This window comes from Puntigrus tetrazona, chromosome 19 (genome assembly GCF_018831695.1).
Source record: "Puntigrus tetrazona isolate hp1 chromosome 19, ASM1883169v1, whole genome shotgun sequence".
Taxonomy (NCBI): Eukaryota; Metazoa; Chordata; class Actinopteri; order Cypriniformes; family Cyprinidae; genus Puntigrus; species Puntigrus tetrazona.
Genome location: NC_056717.1, coordinates 10,637,340 through 10,662,950, shown reverse-complemented (window position 1 = coordinate 10,662,950; position 25,611 = coordinate 10,637,340). Strand labels below are relative to the sequence as shown.

General features: G+C 39.0%; 1 protein-coding gene across 3 annotated transcripts in view; it reads left to right on the top strand.

The window, feature by feature from the left end:
• col8a2 (collagen, type VIII, alpha 2) overlaps nucleotides 1–25,523 on the top strand; it is a 90,580-nt gene extending 65,057 nt beyond the window's left edge. For all 3 annotated transcript variants that reach the window (XM_043217356.1, XM_043217355.1, XM_043217354.1), the window contains 2 exons: nucleotides 18,243–18,423; nucleotides 21,204–25,523. In XM_043217356.1, the coding sequence (XP_043073291.1) occupies nucleotides 18,276–18,423; nucleotides 21,204–23,116 (2,061 nt within the window). In that variant the 5' untranslated portion in view covers nucleotides 18,243–18,275 and the 3' untranslated portion in view covers nucleotides 23,117–25,523. The remainder of the gene's footprint in view (nucleotides 1–18,242; nucleotides 18,424–21,203) is intronic.
• Nucleotides 25,524–25,611: the final 88 nt, after the last annotated feature.

The window sequence follows — 25,611 nt, the reverse complement described above, 5'->3', positions numbered from 1 at the left end:
TATTCATTTATGTCTCCCAAAATGCTGTCCTCATATGAAGACGCGTATGAAATCAATCCTGTTTTGTAACAGAAAGTCATATTTTCATTTGAAACCCCATAACATTTTCCTGAGATGTTGATTTATGGCACACAATTTACAAATTAGACAGATTAAAATTATAATGTAATTATAAAAAAATATAAATGTAAATATATCATATTTTTTTAAAAGTGACAATAAATTAATTGTAGACATTTTTGAAGACCAAAGAGACCATTTTTGAAGACCAAATTAACCTCTTAAGAGGTAAATAAATTAAAAAAAAAAACTAGTTAGTAACATACATACAGTAACTTGAATACACTCTTCTATAATGAGTATTTTTAATCTATAAATGTAATTTAAAACATACAGTATAAATGCCTCATATCGAATTCAAGAGGGAAATTTTGGAAATGCAAGAGGTGGCAAAAGTTCTGAGAGGTATTATTTAGCTGTAAGATCAAACTAAATGGTTTTCATGTCGCTGCCCACGGTCAGTATAAAATAGGCTTGTTTTTCTCAAACAGAGCCTGCGCTTTGTCAGCTGTGCTCAGTTTCTCTTTTTCTTCCTTCTGTTTCTTTGTTTAAAAACAGACATGCTTTTTGCTCCTAAATGGACGGCAAATGAACTACTTCAACAAGCTTTTTGAGTTGAAACAGTACCCATACTGTCCTGTCTTCTGTCTGGTTATCTTTAGTCACAACTGGCTACTGCTGCTCTCACTGGACACATTTAAAACAGACCACATGTGCCCCTTTTCCAGGGTGCTGGTGCCCAATCAGAAACAATTCTCCACCGAATCCGGCCCAGGAAAAATTCTCCGCTTTAGAGTTTTTGCACTGAAATTAATGAATATTTATAGAAACGCTTGATGTGTTGATGCAAGACACATTAATTTTACAGCACAGCATTCAACCTATTTTATTTCTAGAATTAATTATGTGGAAACCAGGTATCTGCCATTTGAGGCGTCTTCAGTCTGCTCTGTCTTTCTCTACAAAATGCCCTCGTTTTCTCGACTTTACTGGAGATGTCAGCAGAAGTGGAACATGGCACAAAGTGCTGTTTAAAGCCATTAAAGAACAGGTTTGTGGGCCAGCACTGTTCGCGCCAGGTGGCTGACATAGGTGAATCACATTACGGGAAGGGTATGAGGGTCTGCCCATGTGATTTACCATTCAAGGTTGGCTGATTTCAGTCACTCAGATCACTCACTCCATTATAGCTATTTACACAAACAACACATAGAGAAACCTGGTAAATATGACCGGGTTATTCCACACTAAATCAATTCCCTTCTCCACTTTAACAATCTCAACAGTTGTAGTTTAAGGGTCAAGACCTCTCCTGAATGTCTTTATGAGTTAAAAAGCTGTGTTTGCCCACATTTTTCTGTCACATTGAAGTAAGTAATGAGTTCTCGAGTGCAGTCTACACATCCCAGGTGCATTGCTAGACTTCCAGACTTCTGTTCAAATCAATGTGGATACATTTACGCTCCTAATTGAGCCAACGGTCAGAGTTTTGCTCCCTGTACTTGTTAGTACGATACAATCTGATTCATTGGAAGTGTTCTCCTCCGGTCAGCAGGCACTTCTTTGTTTCCCCTCAACATTTGGATATTTAGTGCATGAATAATCAGACAGTCATTATGTCTAGCCGGGCCACACAAGACACACAAGCCCTTTTATATGGTTTGGCGTGATTGCAAGAATGCATTCGAACAGGTGGAAATGAGTTCTTGAAGGTGTAATTGTCTGGGTTTAGTCCATCTATCCTTTTTTTTTGTTTTTTTTTGTTTGGTTTTGTTTTTCAGTGGGATTTGGGAGAGCCCCAGATCTTTAAACAGCCCATTAGCCATAAATTTGCTTTAATTCCGGTCTGTTTATGACTGGAACAGATGTGAAAATGATTTCACGTCTGCCTTCCTCGAATTAAATCGCATTTATGAGTTCTGTGGTAATTAAAAACGAGCGTTTCTCACCTTCTCTGGCAGGCTTCGCCTCGCTATGCACTTTAATAACAATGGTCTGGTTTTACATCGTAACTCACTTAACGTTAAGGACGTCAGACTTGTGACTCGAATCATATCGTGTTGTGACATTCCCGCTCCATATCTCATCCACAATGAATGACACGAATTCCTTGTTATGAGTTACAGCTGAAATGATCCACTGCCAATGCTAAAGTGTCTCCAGGCTTATTTCGTCATTCATTCCCTCATTAGGTGGAGGCAGAAGTGGACCTCGCCATAGAGGAGGGGCAGGAAACGAAGATGTGAAGGTTGTGAGAAAATAGGAGGACAGGATGCAGATGAAAGTATGGGCGGAAGTATTGAGTTAACCCATCCTGTCCGACTCCAGGCCTGGCTTAGATTTATGCCCCTCCTTCCTCTTTCCCCTCCATCTTTTCTCATATTCACAGTTTAGGCACATCTGGTGCTCAGCGCATGATAGTAAAGGGAAAAACCTGTTCCCTCTCTCCTTCCTCCAGCTGCAGAACAGGAACAAGGTCTTATTTTGTATGTACTTACCAAAAGAGACTTTGATTGTCAGTAATGAGGCCTCTGCTCATGGTTCAGTGGCAATGTACAACTTCTTGCCTCGTCATGTTTGTTTTTCCTTCTGAAATCTGTAAGGTCTGATTATTCATATGGGGGTTGTTCGGGGCTCTTGGCTAACTGCTGTCTCGCTCATGAGAGAAACCCACACAGAAATGCGCTGCCAATAGCGCTGCTGTTATCTGAAGTTTCAGAAATTGTCTAAAAAAGGTAAATGTTTGGTTTGTTTAAAAATGCACTGCTAAATAGAATATCAGCTATGTCTCTGGTAATAGATTTCAGAGACTCTTCGTTAAATGTTATTTCTATTCCACTTCCACACCTGAGACAATAAAGAGATAGTAAACCATAAAAACCCTTTCCAAGTTTCTTCTGTTCAACACGAAAGAAGATATTTAGAAAAATGTTACTACAGAATTCAATAACTACCAGCAACTGTTTGCTACAAAAACTGGCATCTTCCTTACAAGTATTACAAGATCCAAGTCTAAACTTAACTTATCCAATCTTTAAAAGGACACCAATTTGCACGCTTACCATTGTCCCTCAGAGCATTATAGCAACTGCAGTGGCATTTAAGATTAAACACACAGTTGAGGCCTTTCAAAGTATACTGTATTGACTATAAACCAGTTTGAATATATTAAACATGTACACAACTACTTTGTTGTGCTTCACTTTACCTGCAGAGCACTTTCTGTTTTCAAATCCGTGCACATCAAATGTCTTTTAAGGCTGGCTACAAGCTAAAATATTTTTTTTAAATCTTTTAAGATTTCCAAAATGTGAGAGACCACAAATATGAGGACAAAAAAAAAATCATAGATCCTTTGCTCCTACAGTGTGTGTTGTGCCGCAATGTGACAAGACAGCACACCACACACCAACAGATTTTCATCCAACAGAGTCCGGACTGTGAACACAGATAAATATATTTTCCAGGATAAGTTGTATAAACACTCTGTTGCCACAAATCGACAAGCTGATCCTGAATCCCTGTTGTCCCAATCCCGTTGCATTGGATGACTGCATTTATTATTATGCTTCGGTCTTCTGTCAGCTCTCTTTCTGATTGGATATTGTTTCGTTTCACGTGACAATCTCCAGATCTTGTGCCATTTGTTCTCGGAGTTCCCCCCACACATCAGGATTTCCTTGGATTGTCGGAAGGGAGTAGAAATTGGCTCAAAATCAGCCTGATTATCTTGTGGTGTGTACCCAGCTCTTATTTGGCTAGATTTTGATAGCAAAGAGTTGCCACCTAGTGGACACACCAGTCTGAAAAACTATGCAGTTTGGGGTTGGTAAGATTATTTGTACGTTTTTGAAAGAATTATCTTGCTCTTTATGGCTGCATTTATTCATTCAAAATGAGCCAAATATTGTAACAGTATTATCTTGGAATATTATTACAATTTAAAATATATTTTTTTATACATATATTGTCATGTAATCCTGTGATGGTAAAGCTGAATTTTCAGCAGCCAAGTCTACTGACCCCAAGAATTATTAATGAATTATTTACTACAATAAATGAGATAAACACTGTAGTGTATTGTGTGTTGTATTTTTTTTCCTTTGCATTTATTTATTTTTCTTTTCAACAACTTGAAAAGATGCACTATGATGACATTCATATTTCTTTACATTTTTGCATATTTGAATTTATTTCTGAATGCGGTGGATCTCTAAATCAAGCCATTCTTATCATCAGTACACCTGTAGAGATTCCCGCTCTGACACTGTAAACACTACATAATTCCCTGCAGAAAGTGCATTTATTACATTTTATGATTCTTTTCCAGAGAGGCTCCACATGCTGGCTGGACCACCCTGCCATCATTCAAAGTTATTGTCCTCAATTGTTGCTCCCTCCCTAGCGGACAATTAAAGATTAAGATCCCACCATCTTCCTTTTTTCCAGCAAAGATGTTTCCACATTTTACATATCCCCTTTGCGACTCTGTTCCGCCTGTCATCGTAACAATATTCAGTAAATAACCAAAACGGCAAAGAGCTTTCAGTGATCCCTGAATGTTTCTCATTCTCCGTCCTCCTCTTCATCTCTCACGCCCCCCTCACTTATCCTATGTTTTTCCTCTCACTTTCTTAATTCCCACACTGTGTCTGTCCTTCTTTTGAGTACGATGGTGGTAAGATTTCATTCAATCTGCTGTTTACACAGAGCTTTTACAGGCCTTTAAGACTTAGGGTGAGGCCGGGGCTGGACGTGTTGTCTTACACAGCATGCGCCTCGGACAATACATTGCCTAATCTTCCGAGGGGCGCTGGACCTCGATTGGGGATCTCTTTTGACAGGACCGGTCAAGGGAAATCCTTAGTCTCCCAACTAAAATGACGTAGTGTCACAATAGGTCAAAATAGCTAAAACCTGTTGAGGAAATTGCAGACGTTAGTCTGTGAAGAAGCCTGGCATTGATACGCTAAGTTATTGTAAGCTAAATGGAAGTCAGAACAACAATTAAAGAGCTGGAACAGTAACGTCTGGTGTGGGATACCAGCCTCTCGGGATCTGTATTTGTTCCACTTTCCAGGTCCAACTGGCAGTTGGACTTTTGTGCTGGTAACAAACCCACTGTTTTTTCAATTGCATCTATTTAATCTCATCTGGAGGTCCTGTGAAAGGGTGAGGTTTAAGAGCAGAGAGGGAATGAAAACCTCACCTCCAGGAAATGGAGGAGAGAGTGCAGATTCCAGAAGCTTGGGGAAATGAGATGTTGATCCCTCACCGTGGCTCGAAGTTTCCTCTTACCGCCCGATCCGGACAAAAGTGTCAATGAGCACATTCCCAAAATGGAATCTTGACCACTCACACTCTCTCTCACACACACATGTGTGAAAACATGTTTAAATCAAGTTTTGGCACATATGGATGGCTAAACCTTTCTCCAGGAAACACTAAAAAGCACGCGTCAAACGATAGATGTCCGACGTGGATTCTTTTGATCACTCTTTTGATCAATAGTGTATATGTGCACAGAGGTGAGAGCAAACTATAATTCATACCAAATGCTCACGCACACAGTCCCACCCCAAACCACAACACCCCCTCACACACACTTTGAGAAATGGGGCTCACAGTCTGGTGAAATAATCCTTCATACATTAGTTTCTGTCAGATGGGTGGGGTGGAAGGTGTCAGTCAAGTTACCAATAATATATTGTGAGCAGAATTAATGTGAACCCGTAGAGCTCTGCTTCTCTTAAAGTTCATCTGCTGCTCTTTCTGTTGTTCTTTATATTGTTCTATCTTCTGTTTTGTCTGTCTGTCTCTGTTAATTATAATTTTTCTTTCACAAATTGCATAATTGTAGCTCTGTATGCGAAGAGAATGGAATTAAAACTTAAATTGTAGCCTTTAAGCTGTAATTCAGGGGGTTAAACAAAAATATAACATAAGTCAGCTGTCTAATTACTTATGGATCCTTGATTAAGGGGGGAGTTACATATTAGAGCTGCAATTCCTTTAAGGGATCATATGATGCAAATTCTATTTTTACTTTTCTGTAATGTGGTATAGTTTTTGCATGTATGCGATTTGCAGTTACCAAACGAACTGATGGTAAAACTAAGGACAATTTTAACTGTTTTTCTAAAGCTGAAAGGCGTGTTCGACTAATCACAATGCACTGGGTCAGCTGGCCAATCAGAGCAGAATGTGCTTGTTGGAAGGAGGGTCTTTGTAGACAATTACGCGTTTGAGAAAGGCAGGGCATAGATAAACTACTACAATTTACAGTATTTAAAAAAGAAAGTGTTTTTTTTTTAAACATTAAAGCATGTCAACATGTTCTGTTACACCAAATAATGATCTTTAAGATAGCATCATATGACCCTTTAACCTCTGTGTGCGTGTTAAGCCTATACTCATTATATAACTGTAGCTTGAATATGTTTTGGTCAGCAACTAAAATAAAAATAGGTTCAGCATCCAAAAAAATATGTATCTGACTGCATATAATTTTTTTAGTTAGAGATTCTGGACAACATTAATGCTTGAATGCCTTTTTCAGTACAATGCTGTGCACTGACAAACACTTGAGCAGAGTAAAAATCATTCTATGTGTTCTTGTACTCCAGAAAGCATTGGTTAAGTAGTAAGATGTGTCAACATCCTGAAATGTGCGGCTTCCCATATTTTTCTCTCTGGGAATGATGGAGGAACAGTGTATCCCTACCTCAGACAGTGGCTTTGGCTGTGGTTTGCGACCTGTGATGCTAATATAGCTGGCCTTTCATCCCTGTGTCAGAGGAGCAGACCTGTCTCACCGTCTGAGATCCTGCTGTCTGCCACAGAACACCACATCTTTTCATCCCCTTGAGGGGGTTTGACAAAGATTTCCTGGCTCTTATTAAATTATAATCCCCAAACTCTCTCACCCTTCACTCTCATCACAGAGCCTGAATCCTTTTCTCTGCCATCCAGACTGTGAGAATACGGTGGAGGATTTTCATGTGTCTTGGATTCCCATCAGACACAGTGATACAGTGATTGTTAGTAGCATTTAACAGCCGCTTTTATCCATTTTGAAGATTGTACCAAGATTTTGATTCAGTACCACTAAAAAGTATAGTGTATGAATTGTATTGGACTGCTTTTATGATGCTTTTGATACTTTTGGAAAAAGAACCCTTGGTCTCCATTGACTTTCATTGTATGCAAAAGAACAGTGTAAACATTTGTGAAAGCTTCTCCTATTGAGTTCCACAGAATAAAGCAAGTCATACAGGTGTATATGAAATGAGAGTGAGTAATTGACATTGGAAGATTTATTTCTTGGGTGAACTGTCCCTTGTAAGGAGCTTTCACAAATCCGATCGCTCTCTATTTGCCTCAAAATCTGCCACTACACCATTAGATGTCTGCCATGGGTGACGTGGAGATGTGAAAGCTGCCAATTTTGCCATTATCAGCCTGCAGACGGCGTGGGCCAACACCAACAGCTCAGAGCTACACTAGTCGCGATAGTTCAGCAAGCATTTTAACACCGCATCGGCAATGGATCATAATTTCACAATAGAAATAAAGCGGCAGGTCACTCACTCTCCTTCTGGAAGCGATTCTTACTTGCGACCAAGTCTGAATTTTTCCAGCCCTGGAGAACAGTGAAACTTTGGATTGAGTGTGATTTCCCTGGTGTAAGCCAATTATTTGCTACTCCATAAGTTCACACCCTGCGCAGCTAAAACAAGTCTAAATCTGTGTAGCCATTGGCCTGGTTTCCAATGTCTAATTGTGCCTCTTTATACCAAGAAAAGCTTGTCATTTGTGACTAGATGAGCTGAATGAAAAATATTTGGATGGTCTAAGAAAAGGGCAAGATTTAAGTACGGTACTCATTTATCATTCCTAATGCATACTGGAGAGGAGGCGGACTGTGCCTTGTTCTGTAAGAATCCCGATGTAATTTTAGCTTGACAGAATCCTGGGGCCCCACGTTCACATCAGACATAGGTATGTACGTGTTATGCGTCCAAGGAGTTCACCTACACATGTAGGTCTTGCTCCACTGACGAGTGCCACCCACATGGAGGAGTGGAGCGGGCCATTCGTCATTCGGACTGAATATATGGCACAGACTGCGGAGACAAAACACAGCCAGCTGATGAATGCTCTTTGAACACTCTGTCCTGTCTGCTACTGCACACTTCAGTGTTTTTCTCTCCTCTGTCTATCCATCTATACTTTTCTCTCAGTAGTGCTTCTGTTCTTTCTGTACCACCCAGGGACAATGTGTGTGAACCGCAAGCACGTGTCTGTGCTTAATGAGAGAGACGTGAAGAGAAAAAAAGCCTCCTGAATCATCAGGCCTTGGCAATCTACAATGAGAGCATTTGCACAAGTAATGTGCTATGCCATGAAAGAGAACTCTTAACAAAAAATGCTTATGGCGATCTATTTCCAAGCTAAATACATTGCTTGAGAGGCGTTTCATAGAAAAAATGCGTTATGTACTCACCATTTTGTTATATCAAACTTAATTATTTTTAATGAGTATTCATTTTTAATTCCTTAAAGTCTACACTGTAAAAAAAAAAATCTGTAACATATATGGTGAAAAACTGGCAGCTGTGGTTGCTGGAATTCGACCGTAAAAAAATATGGTAATAACATTCTAGGTTCAACTGTTTCGTGTTACATTTACAGTAAAACATTGTCATTTCATTAACTGGTATAATGTTAATATACCAACCGTTTAAAGTACTGAAATGTGTTGTGATATACACTGATAATCACCAAATGCAGGTGATAATGAGAAAGTCATATGATGAATCAAAGCCCATCACAAGCAGCTTGATATGAACATATATAAGGAGCTCAGTGTCATTCACATAAGCATTAAACACCATCATGAGACTCATTAAACTGAAAAATGCAATAAACATTAATTTAACAACATTAAATATAACGTACAGCTCTAATAAACATAACTGGTAAGAAAGACCTAAGAAGAAACAACATTTTCAACATTAAATAAAAAAAAAATGTGAATGTCAGTTTACGATTTTCACTGTAAAATTTATAGTAATTTACTTTTTTTTTTTTTTTTTTTTAAGAACATTTTTACCATAGCATTTTAAAATATATATATATATATATTTTTTTTTTTTTTCTTAAATTAAATTCTTAAAAAAATTGCATAAATTGTAATAACAAAGTAAGAAAATTTATTAAATTGTAATATTTGAATGCACTATCCTTATCTACCACTATCCTTAATTAATTTTAATTAGTCGTCTTTTTAAGCATACATTTTAGTGTTTTGTTAGGTTTGCGCTTAAACAATTTTGTTTAAGGGTGTTTAGATATTTGTAACAGAAAATACGACAAAAATCCTGACTAAGAATTATTTTTGTAGAGAAGAAGCAAGAGAGCTATGAAGTAGAGAGAAGCGACTGCCAGCTCAACCTCAAAAAAGACATATAATAGGAAAGAGGAGAGAGATGTTGAGAGAGAAAAGGAAAGGGAGATAGAAAGTGAGAAAGAAAAACTGGTAAAGGGAAAAACAGAGACTGTTGACGGAGCAGGTGAGGAAGGACGTGGGGATCAGATTGTGTCTGTGTCTGGGGAGAGAGGAGGGCAGACAGACCCAGACACACAGCCAGAGCACAGAACAAACACTGCTCCTGCTAGCATTTTTACTTACAAATCTATTTCAGTCATATTTACTTTTTTTTTTTAGAATTGCTATTTAGTTTATCATTATTTGTATTTATTTCTTAACCATTTTTGTAGAGTTTAAAGCTCCATATATGAAACAAATGTTTTAAATCAAATTATAAAATATATAAAATGAGATTTATCTGTGATGCATATGCATTATTCAAGAGGAATCTTTTTACATTTATTTGTTTGATTTGCTTTTTTTTTTTATATAAGAACAGTCATAATAGGGACAAACTAATTTAATTTTAAAACGATCCAATCACAATTAGATCTCTATTGTCTTTACACACATTCAACGGCCTCATGCTATTTATCAAGTATTTATGCTATAAGAAAACTGTCCCTCCAGGTATCAGCCGTGATTATGGCGCCTTTATAACTCGTTTTTCATATTCATGTGGAATGGGAAAGAATGCGAGCGTTTTCCTGTAAGCTAAGCTGATATTTTTAAGCTAACACCTGGATTGTATTTGGAGCTGTCTTAATCGGATATTTCTCCACAATTAACAAAACAAAGTGCCTCTCGGTTGGAGACTAGGCTATATTCTTATTACTATTTCTTTCTCCACAGCCATTTTTCTGTCTCGTGAAGTGTTCAACATCAACATCAACTCAAATACCCTCCTTTGTTTTCCATCGTGATAGATTCAAATACAGAATATCTGTAATATAAAATGAGCTGGAAAGTATCAGTGGATCTAAAACAACGGGTCAATGTGTGACGGAAAAGAGCTTACTCACCTAAACACATCGACCCTCCACAAGCCCCTAAAGAGATGTGCCGAGCCAGTTAGTCTTAGGGCTGTGTTCACAAACCAAAATATATCTGACCGAGCCCTGGAATTGGAACTCGATTGGACTAAATCAAATTATGAAGACAAAAAATGAAAAATACTTAAGACAGTGGGCTGATCTAACAAAACAGAGCTAAGTGAAATGCTATCTCCCCATAAGAATATATTTAAAATACCCATCTACCGTGACCAATCATGACATATTCCTCCACAAAATGATCTAAATGTGCCGTTTCGAGCTGAAATAAATGCTACATGCAGGAAAAATATTTTCACAGAAATCATTTTTACACATACTTTTGTGCAGTTCATTGCACATCTTTAACGTTTGCATCACATGTAAAATGTAAAAACATTTCTGACAACGTAAACTTGCTTGGTATGTCACCTGGCACTTTGCTGGTGAGACTGCGTTGGCTTTATCCCTTTTATAATTAAAGGGATAGTTCACACAAAAATGTAAATCTTGTCATTAATTGCTCACCCTCATATTGTTCCAAAGCAATAAGAAATGTGTTCACCTTTGGAACGCAAATGAAGACATTTCTTATTAAATCTTAAAGCTTTCGCCTTTAACTGACATCTTTAAGACCCAGAAATGTAGCAATCATTAAAATATGTAACATCAGCTATTCAACTAAATTGAATACAATTTCTGTACAAAGAAAACAAAAATAACTCCGTGTCCGCACTTTTGTGAGAACATCCCCAATCCGTACGTGTTTAGTGTCTTTCCAGTTTTGTATTTGTCGTATTTAGATTCCACGTTAGCAGTTTGTCAAATTGTTGCTGTAAACGATGCTAGCTAATGCATTAGCAATGCAGTCCCTTGTTTATCATGCTAAAGCTTTAAATCTAAAGAGAATGAGCAATAAAGGGTCAAATTGAGAGAGGAAACTAAAACATATGTTCAGTACGGTCTCAGACAAGGCACTCCAGACACCCTAGTGGGCAATTTCTGATTAAACCTAAACAGAAAGTCATAATAACCCAAGCTATAGGAGCACCCGCGCTAACGCTCCAGCTGGTTTAACCTAAACACTCGCTTCTTGTGCATGCTACACGCGTTTGTCTGTGCAAGAAAACACGCTGCCGTATTCCCAAGGCCGAGAAAGGCATGTGCATCGTTCGCGCAGCCAAGAAAGCGAGACAGCTACGATGAATAGTGTCTGTTATTTACTGTTTCTAAGAGAACATTTCCTCTGGGGGAAGCTAGAGGGAGCTTCATCTGAGCTACCTGAGAAAAACACGTTCCCACAGTATCCGCAAACCCTATTTGAAGACGTTAAACAGCAGAAGCGCAGCACTTTAATTCACTGTTTATCTGTCAGTTAACTTGACGGGAACGTTAGCTTTGGGACCATTGCATAATGTCTGTGGGGCCCTCGGCGGAGGATGGAGACCCCGTTGCTGGAAAAAAGCGAAGGGCGAGGAACAAAATGGCAGCGTAAACAGCTTAAGTCACACCCCAGCAGGACCCTGACAGCATTTAAATGGATGATTTATTGAACGATTCTGTTAAACGTTGTCGCAGCGGGGGTTACCGTTGCATATTACCCGTTGGCTTTTGAGACTCGCCCCGTAGGTCAATGTGTCTGAGAAATGTTGTCTAAGAGCCAATTTAGCCAAACCTCCATTTTTATATCCACACTGGGCCCAGGTCACGGTGGACGCTAATACACCATGCAATCAGAGAACATAAACGTGCGGCGTGTTGAAAATGAGCGCCGCGTTCTTAAATGTTTGTGCAGCGCTGTATTGTTACTAAGGTAGTCGATTACATAGGGGGGGAAAAGGAGCGATATAAGATTGGCAGGCGGGGAGGCCGTTACAGGTTAAGCACCGTTCTCTCCCTCCTGAGATTTAACTCGTGCTGAAAAGTTGATTTATGGAATAAAACTCTCAGACCCAATTTCCGCCTTTCTCACTGACTCCATAAGCATGGTGCCTATCAAATAGAAGTGTGCCTGTACTGTGCAAACACGCTCACGCTCTCGCAAGCCACACACAGATACACTTTCTCATACGTTAACACGCCTCTAAGTTAAAACACATTTTTCTTTTTGGATTTATTATTTACAAAAAAATCCATGCCTTACGTTTACATTTACATGTTAGTCGTTTCACAGACGCTTTGATCCAAAGCTACTTATAAATGAAGATGACAGAAGTATGTATGTATGTATGTATGATGACAAGTTTCAAGTTATTATTATATATATTTTTATTATTATTATTCCTTGACAAGTTATACAAGTTCAATTCTTACATACTTGAATACACCCCAAATTTTTTTTCTAATGTGGAATTGTTACTCTTTTCAAATGTGCTTTTATTATTTATTTAAACATTTTTATTAAATCATTCATTGTTAGTTATTTTTAGATTATTATTGCACACAAGTCTATTTTTTATCTTACATCTTAATACTAAATTAATAGTAATCGTAACATTAATATTAATGTTTATTTTTTGTCTTTTTTTTAATATATATTATTAATTTACTTACTTATGAACTTATTTTAAATATGAAATTGAAATGTTTATTTCTAGTGGGCCCTGTGGGCTATTTGTGGGTTTTAGTGGAGAACCAAAGTGTACATTTCACAACCATCATGAAAAGAGCCATCTGTTTGAAGGTGATGAAAAGTGGGAATAGCTTTCTTTTAAGCTATTTACTTGTGGCTCGCTCCGTTTTGGTGTCTTGGTTGCCACCTGAGCTGCCATGTTGTTTTTAGAGATTATTGCTAGTAGCTTTTGGCCCCTGCAGTGTTTTGCCTAATTTTCCACCAGCGTGCAGTGAGAGTAAGTGGAATAGTGAAAAGTAATGCGTTATGTGTTTGTTTTTTCTGTTTTCGTACAAGAACCTGTATGAGAAAATTCCACTTTCTGATTGAGTTTCACAGGTCTGGTTAGACGTGAATTACACGGATATGCTTTTAAAGCACATTTTGGGTCTCTGTGAATTATTATTCCCTGTTATTTTCTGATTTGGAGGCCTGCTTGCTATATATGAAAGCCATAAAATTCGTAATGTCTTGGACGAATTCTGTTTTGAATTTTGGTAGCTGTTACCGTAAATTCTTATGCACAACTTCTTCCTAAATCTGTTTCAGATAAACCACAGCCAGCGTTCGCCAAATTGATCCTTTTTTTATTGTTCTTTCGGATGGTTTTACCTTCAGTGGTTGTGACTGGCTTTAGTTACTCAGGAGCTCCTCGTTTTTTGTGTTATAGACATTTGGCGGTCGCCCATCCTCATGTGCATATCTATGTTTTAGACCTCAGCTGTGCGCTGTAAACACAGAAAGTGAGCATGCATGGCCGAGCGCTTGGCCAGACGGATTGCGTGAGACTTTTTTACTGCGTCTGCAGAGCCTTTCAAGAAAAACATTAGATAAACAGATTGCGCCGGCCTGTGGAACAGGGGTAATGTCTGATTCTGATCATTGCGAGTATTAAGACGCCTGCTCAGAGCAGGGCACATGGTCAAGAACGTTTAAATTATCCTCCCCACAATACCACAACCCCCAAAAAAGCCTCAGTCACCCCCCCACCACCACCACCAATGACAGCCAACTATTCAACAACTAACCAAATCGGCCGTACCAGCAATGCTCTCAGTCTCTTTCTGTTTTTGCCCGTTTTCTGTTTGTCTGAAACTTTGGTTCTCACTCTTGGCCTCCCTGTTTTCCCTGTGATCGTGTTTTTCCTGGAGGGTGAACGGCTACATGTGAGAACTAGGAGGAAGCGAGTTTTTTATCGAGTGCAAATACAGATGCTCAGGCAGACGTGACTAATTATACAGGCTCGCTCATGGTTTTTCGGGACTGCACATCCTTACGCGGCAGTAAAATAAGATGGCAACCGCAGCGCTATAAGCTCACGGTGGCAAAGCAGCATCGCACTACACTGCGCGCCGTAGGAGGGCTTCAAGGTCGGAGCAAAGCCCAAAATTGTCCTGCTGGAGCCCGGCAGAGCCCCGATCCGAAATTCCAGTAAGAACAACAATAAAAATGAAAATCGAAAATGATAAAAGAGGGAAACGCCAGTGAACCACAGTGAATTAGGCAAAGCAAACAGGCGCAGAGTGCCCCGTTTGGAGTCTTGCTGATTGGGAAAACACAGCGAGGCCGAGCATGTCTGGCTTTCTTTTTTTTTTTTTTTTTTTTTTCTTCTTCATCTCTCTGGCCAGCTAGTGCAGGAGCTGCAGTTGGACCAGGTTCCCTGCAGATGTGGTTTAACATGGACATGCCATACTTTTCTTTTTTGATTTTCACTGATGCAACACAGGCACAAGCTAAATGTTGCTAACTTTCCACCATTTGCATGCTGCCTTTGCAAACTTGCTTTGAAGTGAGCACAAGCATTTCATGCATCTGACAAATGCGCATATATAAGGAATGTGTTTGTTTGTTTTGAGAAGTGATAGATATGTCAGATACACTGATATTTAATATGAAATGAACCTAGCATTAAAAGCAGCCTCTATGAATGGGAATTTCAGCTTGTCTTCCCTTGAAGACCTTTTAGGCAGTGTCAAACAGTAAGAACAAAAATTTCCTTATTTCTAATAATTACAAATTTTTTCATATTACTTTGACATATGTGTCACATTGATATTGGATTTATTGTATATATTAATTTAATTCTAATATCATTGACTAAAAATGATAAAAAATGTATATTTTTAGCATTTAATACATAGTCTGTGTCTGTATGTGAAATTGTATTATTTCTCATAATTATAAAATATTTTTTATATTACTTAAACATAATTGTTGAAACTGACATTTCATTTATTTTAGACATTTATCAATTATATTTGTAGTGAAGAAAAAAACTATATCAACATATGTATTATATTTTCGACAAATTATTTTTGATACATTTTTAAAAAATATATAGTGAAATATATGTTTATTGGTAGAGGAAAAAACTATCAAAAGCACAAATTTATGTTTTTTTGGATTTAGACATACATAACTACTAACACTTAAAAAGTAAATGCATAAATAGATTAAAACTAAAATTATTTTTTAAATGCTATATTTATTTTAACCTCTTGAACTTCATAATCACCAATTTGACAATTTGTTAAAAGTTGCAAAAAAAGACATTTGAAAAATTATCGGGACCTTCACATGGAAAGTGTCTCAAATAATTACAGTCTCCGATATGGCTCTTACAGGAGCCTCTTTCTGTTTAAACTGTGAAAAGGGTTTATATTTGAGAAAGGGGCACCATTAACCTTTGGTTAGAATTTAAAGAGGTTCTTGCTGAGCTGTGGCACTGTGGAGAAAGTTGATCTGACCTGTGGGTCTCATGCGTGCAGATGCCGTCGGGCTGACTAGTGGGTTTCTGTGTTCAAACCTGCGGTTACGAGAGAGAGTTCAGCTGTCACAGCACATTGAAATAGGAAGTGAGGTAGGTTATGAATGTGTCTTGGCTTGGCCAGGTCCACTGAGAACGGCAAACCAAAACCTGTGAACTGTGAAGGCCACGGATAGGATGTCCATGTGCTTTTGGACTGAATTTCAGATCAGCAGACTTTAAGCTCCATCCCTCAGGCTTCGCAGGTTCGGCACTCTTGGGAGAACACAGTGTGCAGAAGTAAAGGACTGGGAGATGATTCAGTCAATAAACTACCTGCTATATTCAGGCAGAGCACAGGAGAGCTCATTCACGTGTGATATCATAAATAAGGTCTTAGACGATGAACAATCGAACGAATGAAACCTGCAGAAGTCTTGCATAGTATCTATAACTAGTGTTTTGTACTTGAAAGAGCTCATTAAATTCAAGACAAGGGTTTTAAGAAAAGGTGAATTTATGACTGTTAATTACAATGATGTTTAGGAACATTCAAATCTGATTTAAGTATTCTTATATTCTTAGGTTTTGTCTTAAAAAAAGATCAGTATTCTTGGAAACAAATATGTGTAACTTTTTTTGGTATTCTGGTATCGCTTGCAGAACGCAAAATAAATGAAAAAATTCTAAACGCAAATAATAAAATGCAGCTAAGCATATAATAATGGATAATTAAGATAAGAAAATGAGACAGCTTTTGAAATAGAAGAGAAAGCAGCAATTGAGATGAACTGGTATGTAATCCAGCAGGTATAAAAAAGACAACTGCTGATGTGAATGTTAAACGCTCAAGAGAATGCAAGATAAGACACAAGCAATCTGACGTCCTCAATATCCCCACTGTTAGACCCAAACTTGATGCCATCAGAACCCCTCGTCTCCGAGCCAGTGGTCTCTCCCATGCACCTGATCAAATCTGTGTAAATATTTGGTGCGAGTAACATGAGGATGAAATTATCATTCCTTCCTGCAGTAAATTAAAGCAAACAGCTGCAGCTGTCTTGGGGAACGACTGGTTAAACAAACGCTGAGGCACTGAGCCCTACCTAGGCTTTGGCATCCGTACCTCATCGCCCAGGCATAACTTGCGTGGGGTCAATAACTCTACCCAGTGACCCGTCTGACAGCCAGCCGTGTAGGAAGATCCTCTTGGCTCTTCTTGTAAGCATCTTTGAAGGCCCTCTAGTGAAACCATGTATGTCTGACAAGGCTGCTTGTCTGCACCAAAAAACTGAAGCCATAGATTCTCTCATTTTTCCACAAAGTACTGAAACAAGGCCTAAAATAACATTTCACTTCTAAAGTTTAACCTGAAGGGCTTTACTTCTGCTTTTTCAGTTTTGGACCGGTGTTAGGGGTTATTTTCTCAGTGTTTTGTAGCCTACATGGTAGCCGAGAAGGCCTTTCATGTGTTGCGTTCTGTGCCAGGCATCACTGATCAGGCTAGCACATGGAGACCTGTTTATGTATGCCACTGTCACTCAGTATTACACCCATTGGCAGTAATGCTGACTGGCGTAGGTCTTTGAAATCCAACCGAGCACACTGGTAAGGCCAATATAAACGGGAACGTGAAAAGAAACTGAACGCTCATTCGGGTATCCAAAAATGATTAGGAGTAAAGAACATGGAGTCATTGAAAGGAGATGAAAACATGTGCAGTGAATAACATGCCTGTTACGGCACCTAGCAAAACATATTATTGTATCTCTGGGGCTGTATGATTTCTATTTGTGGTATTTCATCAAAATAAATATTAAAATTAAGATATTTCGAGATGTAATTGCATGGATGCAATGTAAAAAAAAGTATATATGTATGCTTATACTTCTGGAAAGTGATTTTGTGCCTCTCTGATGGCACCTGATAGCCGTCGCTCACTCACAGATCTCAGACCTCTGGAGGAGATGTAGACTGGATTCATAAGTGAGTGGAAGTAGGAGGTCAGTCTATACAAGAATTAGTGATCGGGAGCCAGTGCAGGGAGATAAAGTAAGGTTTAACATGGGCTCTTTTGGGCTCGTTGAAGACCAGTCGTGCCGCTGCATTCTGAATCATCTATAAGGTTTGGTTGTGCACGATGGAAGTCCAGCTAGAAGAGCATTGCAGTAGTCCAGCCTAGAAATGACAAGGGTCTGGAAAAGAAGTTGTGCAGCATGCTCCATCAGGAAGGGCCTGATCTTTCCGATGCTGTGAAAGGGTATAAATAGCCCTAATGTGCTAAATATGACCTAAACCATTTTTAAAGGATTGTTTGATTCATCTAAAAGCAGTGATTCAATGATCTTTCTCTTTTTGCAGTTTGAAAGCTTGTGACCACAGAGGCGAGTGACAATGCTGACAGTGCTCTGTGTCCTGCTAACGCTGGGGAATCATGTCCTGGGGGGCGGTTACGCCCCCATGCCTCAGATGAAATATGTGCAGCCCATGATGAAGGGGCCTGTTGGGCCACCCTTCAGAGAGGGCAAGGGCCAGTACCTAGGTAAGTGTTTGCAAAATAACAAAATCATCCACCATTATATCTTTTCCCACATTCATTCTGCAATCCATACATATTAAAAAAATAAAAAATAAATAAAAACAGTTTGAACAAACGTTTGAACGGTACGAGGTAACAACACACACATATATAATATATATATATATATATATATATATATATATATATATATATATATATATATATATATATATATATATATATTATGTAACTACATTAAACCACATCTGATGTTTAAGAATTAGTTGTGGTCAGACAGCACAGAGACTTTTTACTGTTTGTATCACACTCTATGTGTATCTGTGTGTTCATTACGGACATATTGTCAGTGCCTGCATTAGTGGGGATTTTTCAGTGACCCTTTCTTTCAGTATACCTTGATATAGCAATAAGTGGCACAAAGTGTCGTGAGAATCATTCATTCAGCTAATTTGTTTAAAAGTACAGAAAAGTACAGAAATGGCTGTCTTTGAGTCATGTGAAAAAAAACTCATTTAATTAAAAAGCCGCTACTCGCTCATTAAGACTCCTATTTCAATAATAAATCAATTTGGCTGGTTGAACTGGATTACAAGAGGTTAGTGAGTAAGAATCAGCTTAGTTTAAAAGCTGATATATAGTTCTTTGCACTGAGGTGGCACATTGGTTTAGTATATTCACCCTTTTAGGCCATGGATCACTGAAGTTCTTCAGGGAGAGAAAGAGTTTGGGAGTTGACCCAGATGTCTGTCAGACTGAAGAACTGGAGATGAACATAAAAAGAGGACAAGAATGGTTTGCAGTTCGATGACTCCTCTCCACTCTATGATATACAAGAGGGCATTGTGAGAGGAAGAGCTAGAAGAGGAAAACGAGGGACAATGTGGGGTGAAGTCACCTCCCTTCTGTGCAGTATATCACAGGTCCATATAGGCCAAACCTGGGAATCAAAGAGTGTAACAAAACAGTGTCATAAACAGGCAGGAGGGGTCAAGAGAGTCTTGAGCTGATGGGAAATCCAGGGTAGGTGTCAAATAGAAGCTGTTGTGATGTGATTAAGATACAAACGAGGTCTCTGATTCACAGGTAAAGAGAAAATGATAAAACTCAGTGAAGAGAAGACAGCAAGAAGTGTCCGTTTAAGTTCTTCTGGGCTGTGATTAGTTTAACTGTTCCTTTTAGTAATATTTCACTAAAAGAGAAACATTTACTCACCCTCACGTTGTTCCAAACCTATTTGAAAACACTGTTCCTGCAGAAGGAAGAATATCTTACAGGTTTGAGTAATATATGGGTTTATCTTTTCACAGATTTCAAAGTAGTTTTATATATAAGTATGGAGAGACTGGTAGTATGTATCAGAAAACTTCAGGCAAATAGAATTATTACACAGATGTATGTATTAAACAAAACAGAATGCAGAGAAGTTTTACATTTTGCCTCCTGCATTCTAATTAAAACTGCATTTAATGTACTTACAGCTTGAAGAGTTTAAACTGAAGGTATGTGTATAGGTTCGAGATTGATAAAGAGTCAAAACATCTCTGAAAAACTGTGTGCTCACTACCATCTAGTGGACAATGGAAGACCTGCACTGAAACGCAGAATTTTTTTGAGAAGCGCTTATAACCCAGTTGAAAGCTATTGAAACTGTTGAGAGAAATATGTACTCGGTGCTTTTTCGTTTTTCCAGTTGACCATTTCTAGATTTGACTGTCCAATACCGGTATGTATATATAGAGAGAGAGAGAGAGAGAGAGAGAGAGAGAGAGAGAGAGAGAGAGAGAGAATCTAGAGATATTTAGATTCACTGTAGTTGGTACAGTGATGAAATTAAGTGGTATCAGCTGAATTAAGTAAATGTAATTTACAAAACATGACTTTTATTCTGTCATTTTGTATTTATATAATAACTTAAAGTGTAATGATCTTAACTGTTCCTCTAAATACTTATCCTATGCTATAAATCATTTTACCACATGAGGGCGCAAATACTGTACAAATACTATTCTATTACGCATACGGATGAGAATATAAACATGTTTACAAAGAAGTGGATGGAAGGTACTCAGCATTAACTTATTGACTTAACTCATTGTTTACATATATTCCTCAAATAAATTACTTTAGAAATGACGTACTTGAAGCCAAACAGTTTGCATTTGTGTGTGGTGTGTGGTTTCCAAGTGAAAAGCATAAAGAACATTGGCCAATTTAGCTAAAGATTAGACTAAAGATTTGTCTCTCATGTTGATGTCACGTGGGCTTTTTCAAATACATCAACTAAATGGACCATTTTAAAGAATAAATGTAGTGTAATGTTAATTCTGAACTTATCTCATCAAAACTTGTATTGGGAATTGAAGCGACTGTATCTTTGCAGTGTTTTACTCACTTGCATAGTTTGTTGTTCCTAGTGCAAACAAAACATGGCTGTCAAACGTCATCGGTCCAGTTCTCTTGCTGAAATTCCAGTGAGGTCAAATGTTTTTGAGAAGTTTGTCCTTGTCTTTTGTTTATGTTTTGTCCATAAACACATTCACAAGCCTTCATTGCTTCATACCTGTTTGGCTGCCATTAAGCAGACACTTGAGCGTAATGTTGAGTAAAAAACAATGCATAAATGTAGTCGCATTAGCACTTTAGTGTGCCCTCTGCACGGAAACAAACATTTTTTTGATGGCACAGTGATTCATTGGCAATAAATTGTGTGTGTATAAATTGTTGCATTGGTAAAATATTCTTCTATTAATTATATTTATATATTTTTTTATTTACCACAGAATTTCCACCTGTGATGGACATTAAAGGGGAGCCAGGTCCTCAAGGGAAGCCAGGACCAAGGGGACCAGCTGGGCCTCCTGGATTACCAGGGAAACCAGGAATAGGAAAACCTGGTCTCAATGGTCAAACAGGTCCTTCAGGGCCTCCAGGATTCCCTGGAATTGGAAAACCAGGTCTACCAGGATTACAAGGTAAAATAGGACCTAAAGGACCTCCTGGACTCAATGGTGAGGTTGGGCCTCGTGGAGAGGTGGGTCCACGTGGACTTCCAGGTCAGCCAGGACCACCTGGACCAGCAGGTCTGTCATTGAATGGCAAACCAGGGTTACCTGGGAATAGAGGCCCGCCAGGGACAAGAGGTGACCCAGGGCCTAAAGGTGGACGTGGTATTCCTGGTGATCAAGGACCTAAAGGGGAAAATGGCAATGGAAAGCCAGGTCTAACAGGTCCCAGGGGACCCACTGGCCTTCAAGGACCTCCTGGACCTCCAGGTGTCTCTGGGTTGGGTAAACCAGGGATTGATGGGCTGCCTGGGCATGCAGGACCAAAAGGAGATAAAGGACTTCCAGGAGTTCAAGGTGTCCCAGGGGAAGCTGGTCCTCCTGGACTACAAGGTCAGCCTGGGGTGGTTGGCGTGGGAAAACCCGGACTTGATGGTGTTCCAGGTAACCCAGGCCCAGTAGGTCCAAAGGGTGATGTTGGCCCCAGAGGAACTCCTGGGTTTCCTGGCCCCCCTGGCTATGGTAAACCAGGACTTTTAGGACAGAAAGGAGATAGAGGTCCTGGTGGATTACAAGGGGCCCCTGGTGACAAAGGAGAACCTGGGATGGATGGTCTACCAGGAGATACAGGGCCAACTGGACAGACTGGGCTTCCAGGTCCACAAGGTCCTATGGGTCTTCCAGGGAAACATGGGATGCCTGGTCTAAAGGGAGAGAATGGCCCACAAGGACCTCCAGGTTTGCCAGGGCTTAGAGGAGATCAAGGTCCCAGTGGCCTCTCAGGAAAGCCTGGCCTGCCAGGGGATAAGGGCCTTCCTGGTCTCAACGGAGCCACAGGCAAACCAGGACCTAAAGGTGAACCGGGTCACATCGGACTGCCAGGCAATCCTGGTTTGATTGGGGGAACAGGTCCAAAAGGTGAGAATGGGTTAGCAGGACCCCCTGGGCCACGAGGCAATTCAGGGATCCCTGGACTCCCAGGCCCCACTGGTCATATGGGACCTCAGGGTGTTCCAGGGTTGAAAGGTGAACAAGGTCTACCAGGCCCCCAAGGAATTGGAAAACCTGGAGACAAAGGTATGCCTGGTCCACAAGGACCTTCAGGAAAACCTGGCGCTCCTGGACTTAGCGGTATGCAGGGTCCTCCAGGTCCACCTGGACCTCCTGGGCCCCCAGGCCCGCCAAATGGTGACATAAATCAGTTAGCAGTTCAAGGACCAAATATTGTCGGAGAATCCATTCCAAAACCAAATGGTGAAAAACCTTATTTTGGTCAGGCTGAGCTCTCTGCCTCTGTAGCTCCTGCTTTTACCGCCATTTTGACGACACCATTCCCACCATCTGGAATGCCAATCAAATTTGACAGAACTCTGTACAATGGGCAAAATGCTTACAACCCTGCTACAGGCATCTTCACAAGCCCACTGCCTGGAGTCTACTATTTTGCTTATCATGTACACGTAAAGGGAACCAGCTTATGGGTGGCACTGTATAAAAACAATGTGCCAGCCACATACACCTATGATGAATACAAGAAGGGCTATATGGACCAGGCATCAGGTAGTGCGGTACTGGAGCTGAAAGAGAATGACCAGGTTTGGGTGCAAATGCCCTCTGACCAAGCAAACGGGCTCTACTCCACTGAGTACATCCATTCGTCCTTCTCAGGGTTCCTCCTGTGCCCCACATAACGGTCCGTCTCAGAGGAGAATTGCTTGCTCAAGTGCCCTGCAGTAACATCTGTGATAACAGCAACTAAATTACAAGAAAGACTCGCTGAACGACGGAGAGGCTGAGTTCGAAGCAGAGGATGGAGAATTCATGCTGTGTCTCTGTTTTCACCCTCTCTTTCAAATGTCCGATTTGATCATTGTTTTACTTTCAAGTGTTGTCATTTCCTGCCTATATGATAATTTTATTATAACTGTTATGTTATTTTTGTTGATGTCGATGTATTGGTGTTATTTTATTGATGTTGTTGTAGTTGTTGTTGTTTATCGCAATCAGACTATTAAGTACTTTGCAATGTGTAGGTAACCATTCAAAGACTTACCCATGTGACTGCACACGTTGCCAAATGTTCTGACTCCCATCGAGCTCCATCACATTGACTCTGGGGTTGTGTGTTCCCCTGGTTGCAGTCGAATTCACCTATATCTTTCCCTCATATAACACAGGCTACTTGATTTGTGCCACATTTCACATTTTAGAATGCAGACATTCTATACAGCATTGTTGTTATATTTGTATGTTTAAATACATCCGTAATTTAAAGAATAATCTTCAGTTCCATTGTTTTTTTTCCTTATTAATGCCAGACAGGTGAATATCTATCTGCTTTAGTCTTTAGGTATGTATGTTTTGTTTGATTTACTGTGTTAAAGCAAAAATTATGTGCTAATCTGTCTGTTTCTGCGACAACTACATTGTGTTTGAGAGTTATTAAGAAAAACTTTACTTGATGATTTACTGAATCCTTTGCTCAAAACATGCCAGGTTTGAATCAGTAGTGATCCTGAAGGCCTCAGGAGGACTGCTGTACAACAGTGCCTGCATTAACAAAACAAATATGCAATTTCTGTGACACTAAATCCATACACTCTCAGAAAAAAGTTACAAAAGCTGTCACGAGGGTGGGAACCTTTTAAAGGGTACACCTTTGTGCCTTATTTCTTCCGTATTACATACATATTAGTGCCTGAAGTGTACATAATAGTACCTTTCAAAAAGTGACATCTTTGTGCGTTTATTTCTGAGAGTGTACTTAAAAAAATAAAAATCATGACGTCAAAGCTAATACATAGCATATAGCTTCTCATCAAAATCTTAGGATAGCCTAGATTGCATTGGTGAGTAAGGGACTACTAGTAGATTGAGAATATGATGAGAATATGAAATTTAAATTTATATATATATATATATATATATATATATATATATATATATATATATATATATATATATATATATATATATATATAATCAAATCAATTCTCCAACACAAAATCCAAACTACTGCATTGTGTACTCTAAACGTTTTACATTCTCTGACGCTTTTCTAATTGCTGCTTTAACAATGACACAATTGACTGATTGTCTTTTTTCTTCTTCTTCTGAGACTTGCAATTACACAGACATGATTGACACTAACATGAGTCAATGCATGTCCTAATCTTTTACATTTTGACAAAAAGTTGCATGATTTGGATACATCAGACTGTAAGAGCACTGCTCCAGTGGTGTTTATGAAAGGTTAACACGTAAACATCCTCACAAAAAGAAATTGTTCCTTGCACATTTACTGAAGTTGAACGGAAAACTGCAAATGCTGGAGGCTTGAAGTCCCTCTTGAAAGACATTTTCTCACTGACCAAAATGTAGAATTATGAAACCCGAGGAGTGTTACATGCACCCACTCACAGTTACATGACATTTGTTACATGACGTCGTTCTGATTATTTACCCTTGAATGATGTTTTGGCACCAGAATTTTCCTATTTCAGCATGTATTTGACCTTTTTATTGTATATTAACACTGTGACAAATATTTTCTATGATGAGTGTATTGTTTATGTGCAATGGATTGAATTTTTAAAAATCGGTTGTGTTGCAATTCCCTCCCATATAAAAAAAAACAAAAACCCTGCTTAGACCATGTTGCTTCTTTTTGTCATTCAAAACAAACTGGGACAAAGAAAAAGCAACGATTCTGTTCCAATGGGATATTTATTCATCTTCAATAAAGTAATAATAATAAAAAAAAATCATATCAATCCCATTTGCACATGAATTTAATGAAGGCATATTTATACATTTGTGATAGTCCAGCAAGGAATGTCCGACTACCAAAACCCCGAACATTCAAATAACCTTATTTTTAACAGCATCAAGGAATTTGTACACGCTACCATTGTTTTTCTTGCTTTCTTTATGATGTATCTATCAATCTATAGGACTTTTGTCGTACTGCATTCACTTTATGCAATCCGTTTTGGGTATTAAATGCACTCTTTGATTGAGCATATTTTGTCAGCTCGTACAAAATCTACAAGTACTTAACAGTACTGATGCAACATCAATAAAGACTTTCTTGATCAAGGGTGTCTTTGTCGTTCTCTTTTAACTAACAAGGCCAAGGCTGAAGGTCGAATTAAAACCTAATCTTAAAATTATTACCAGCGGCGTA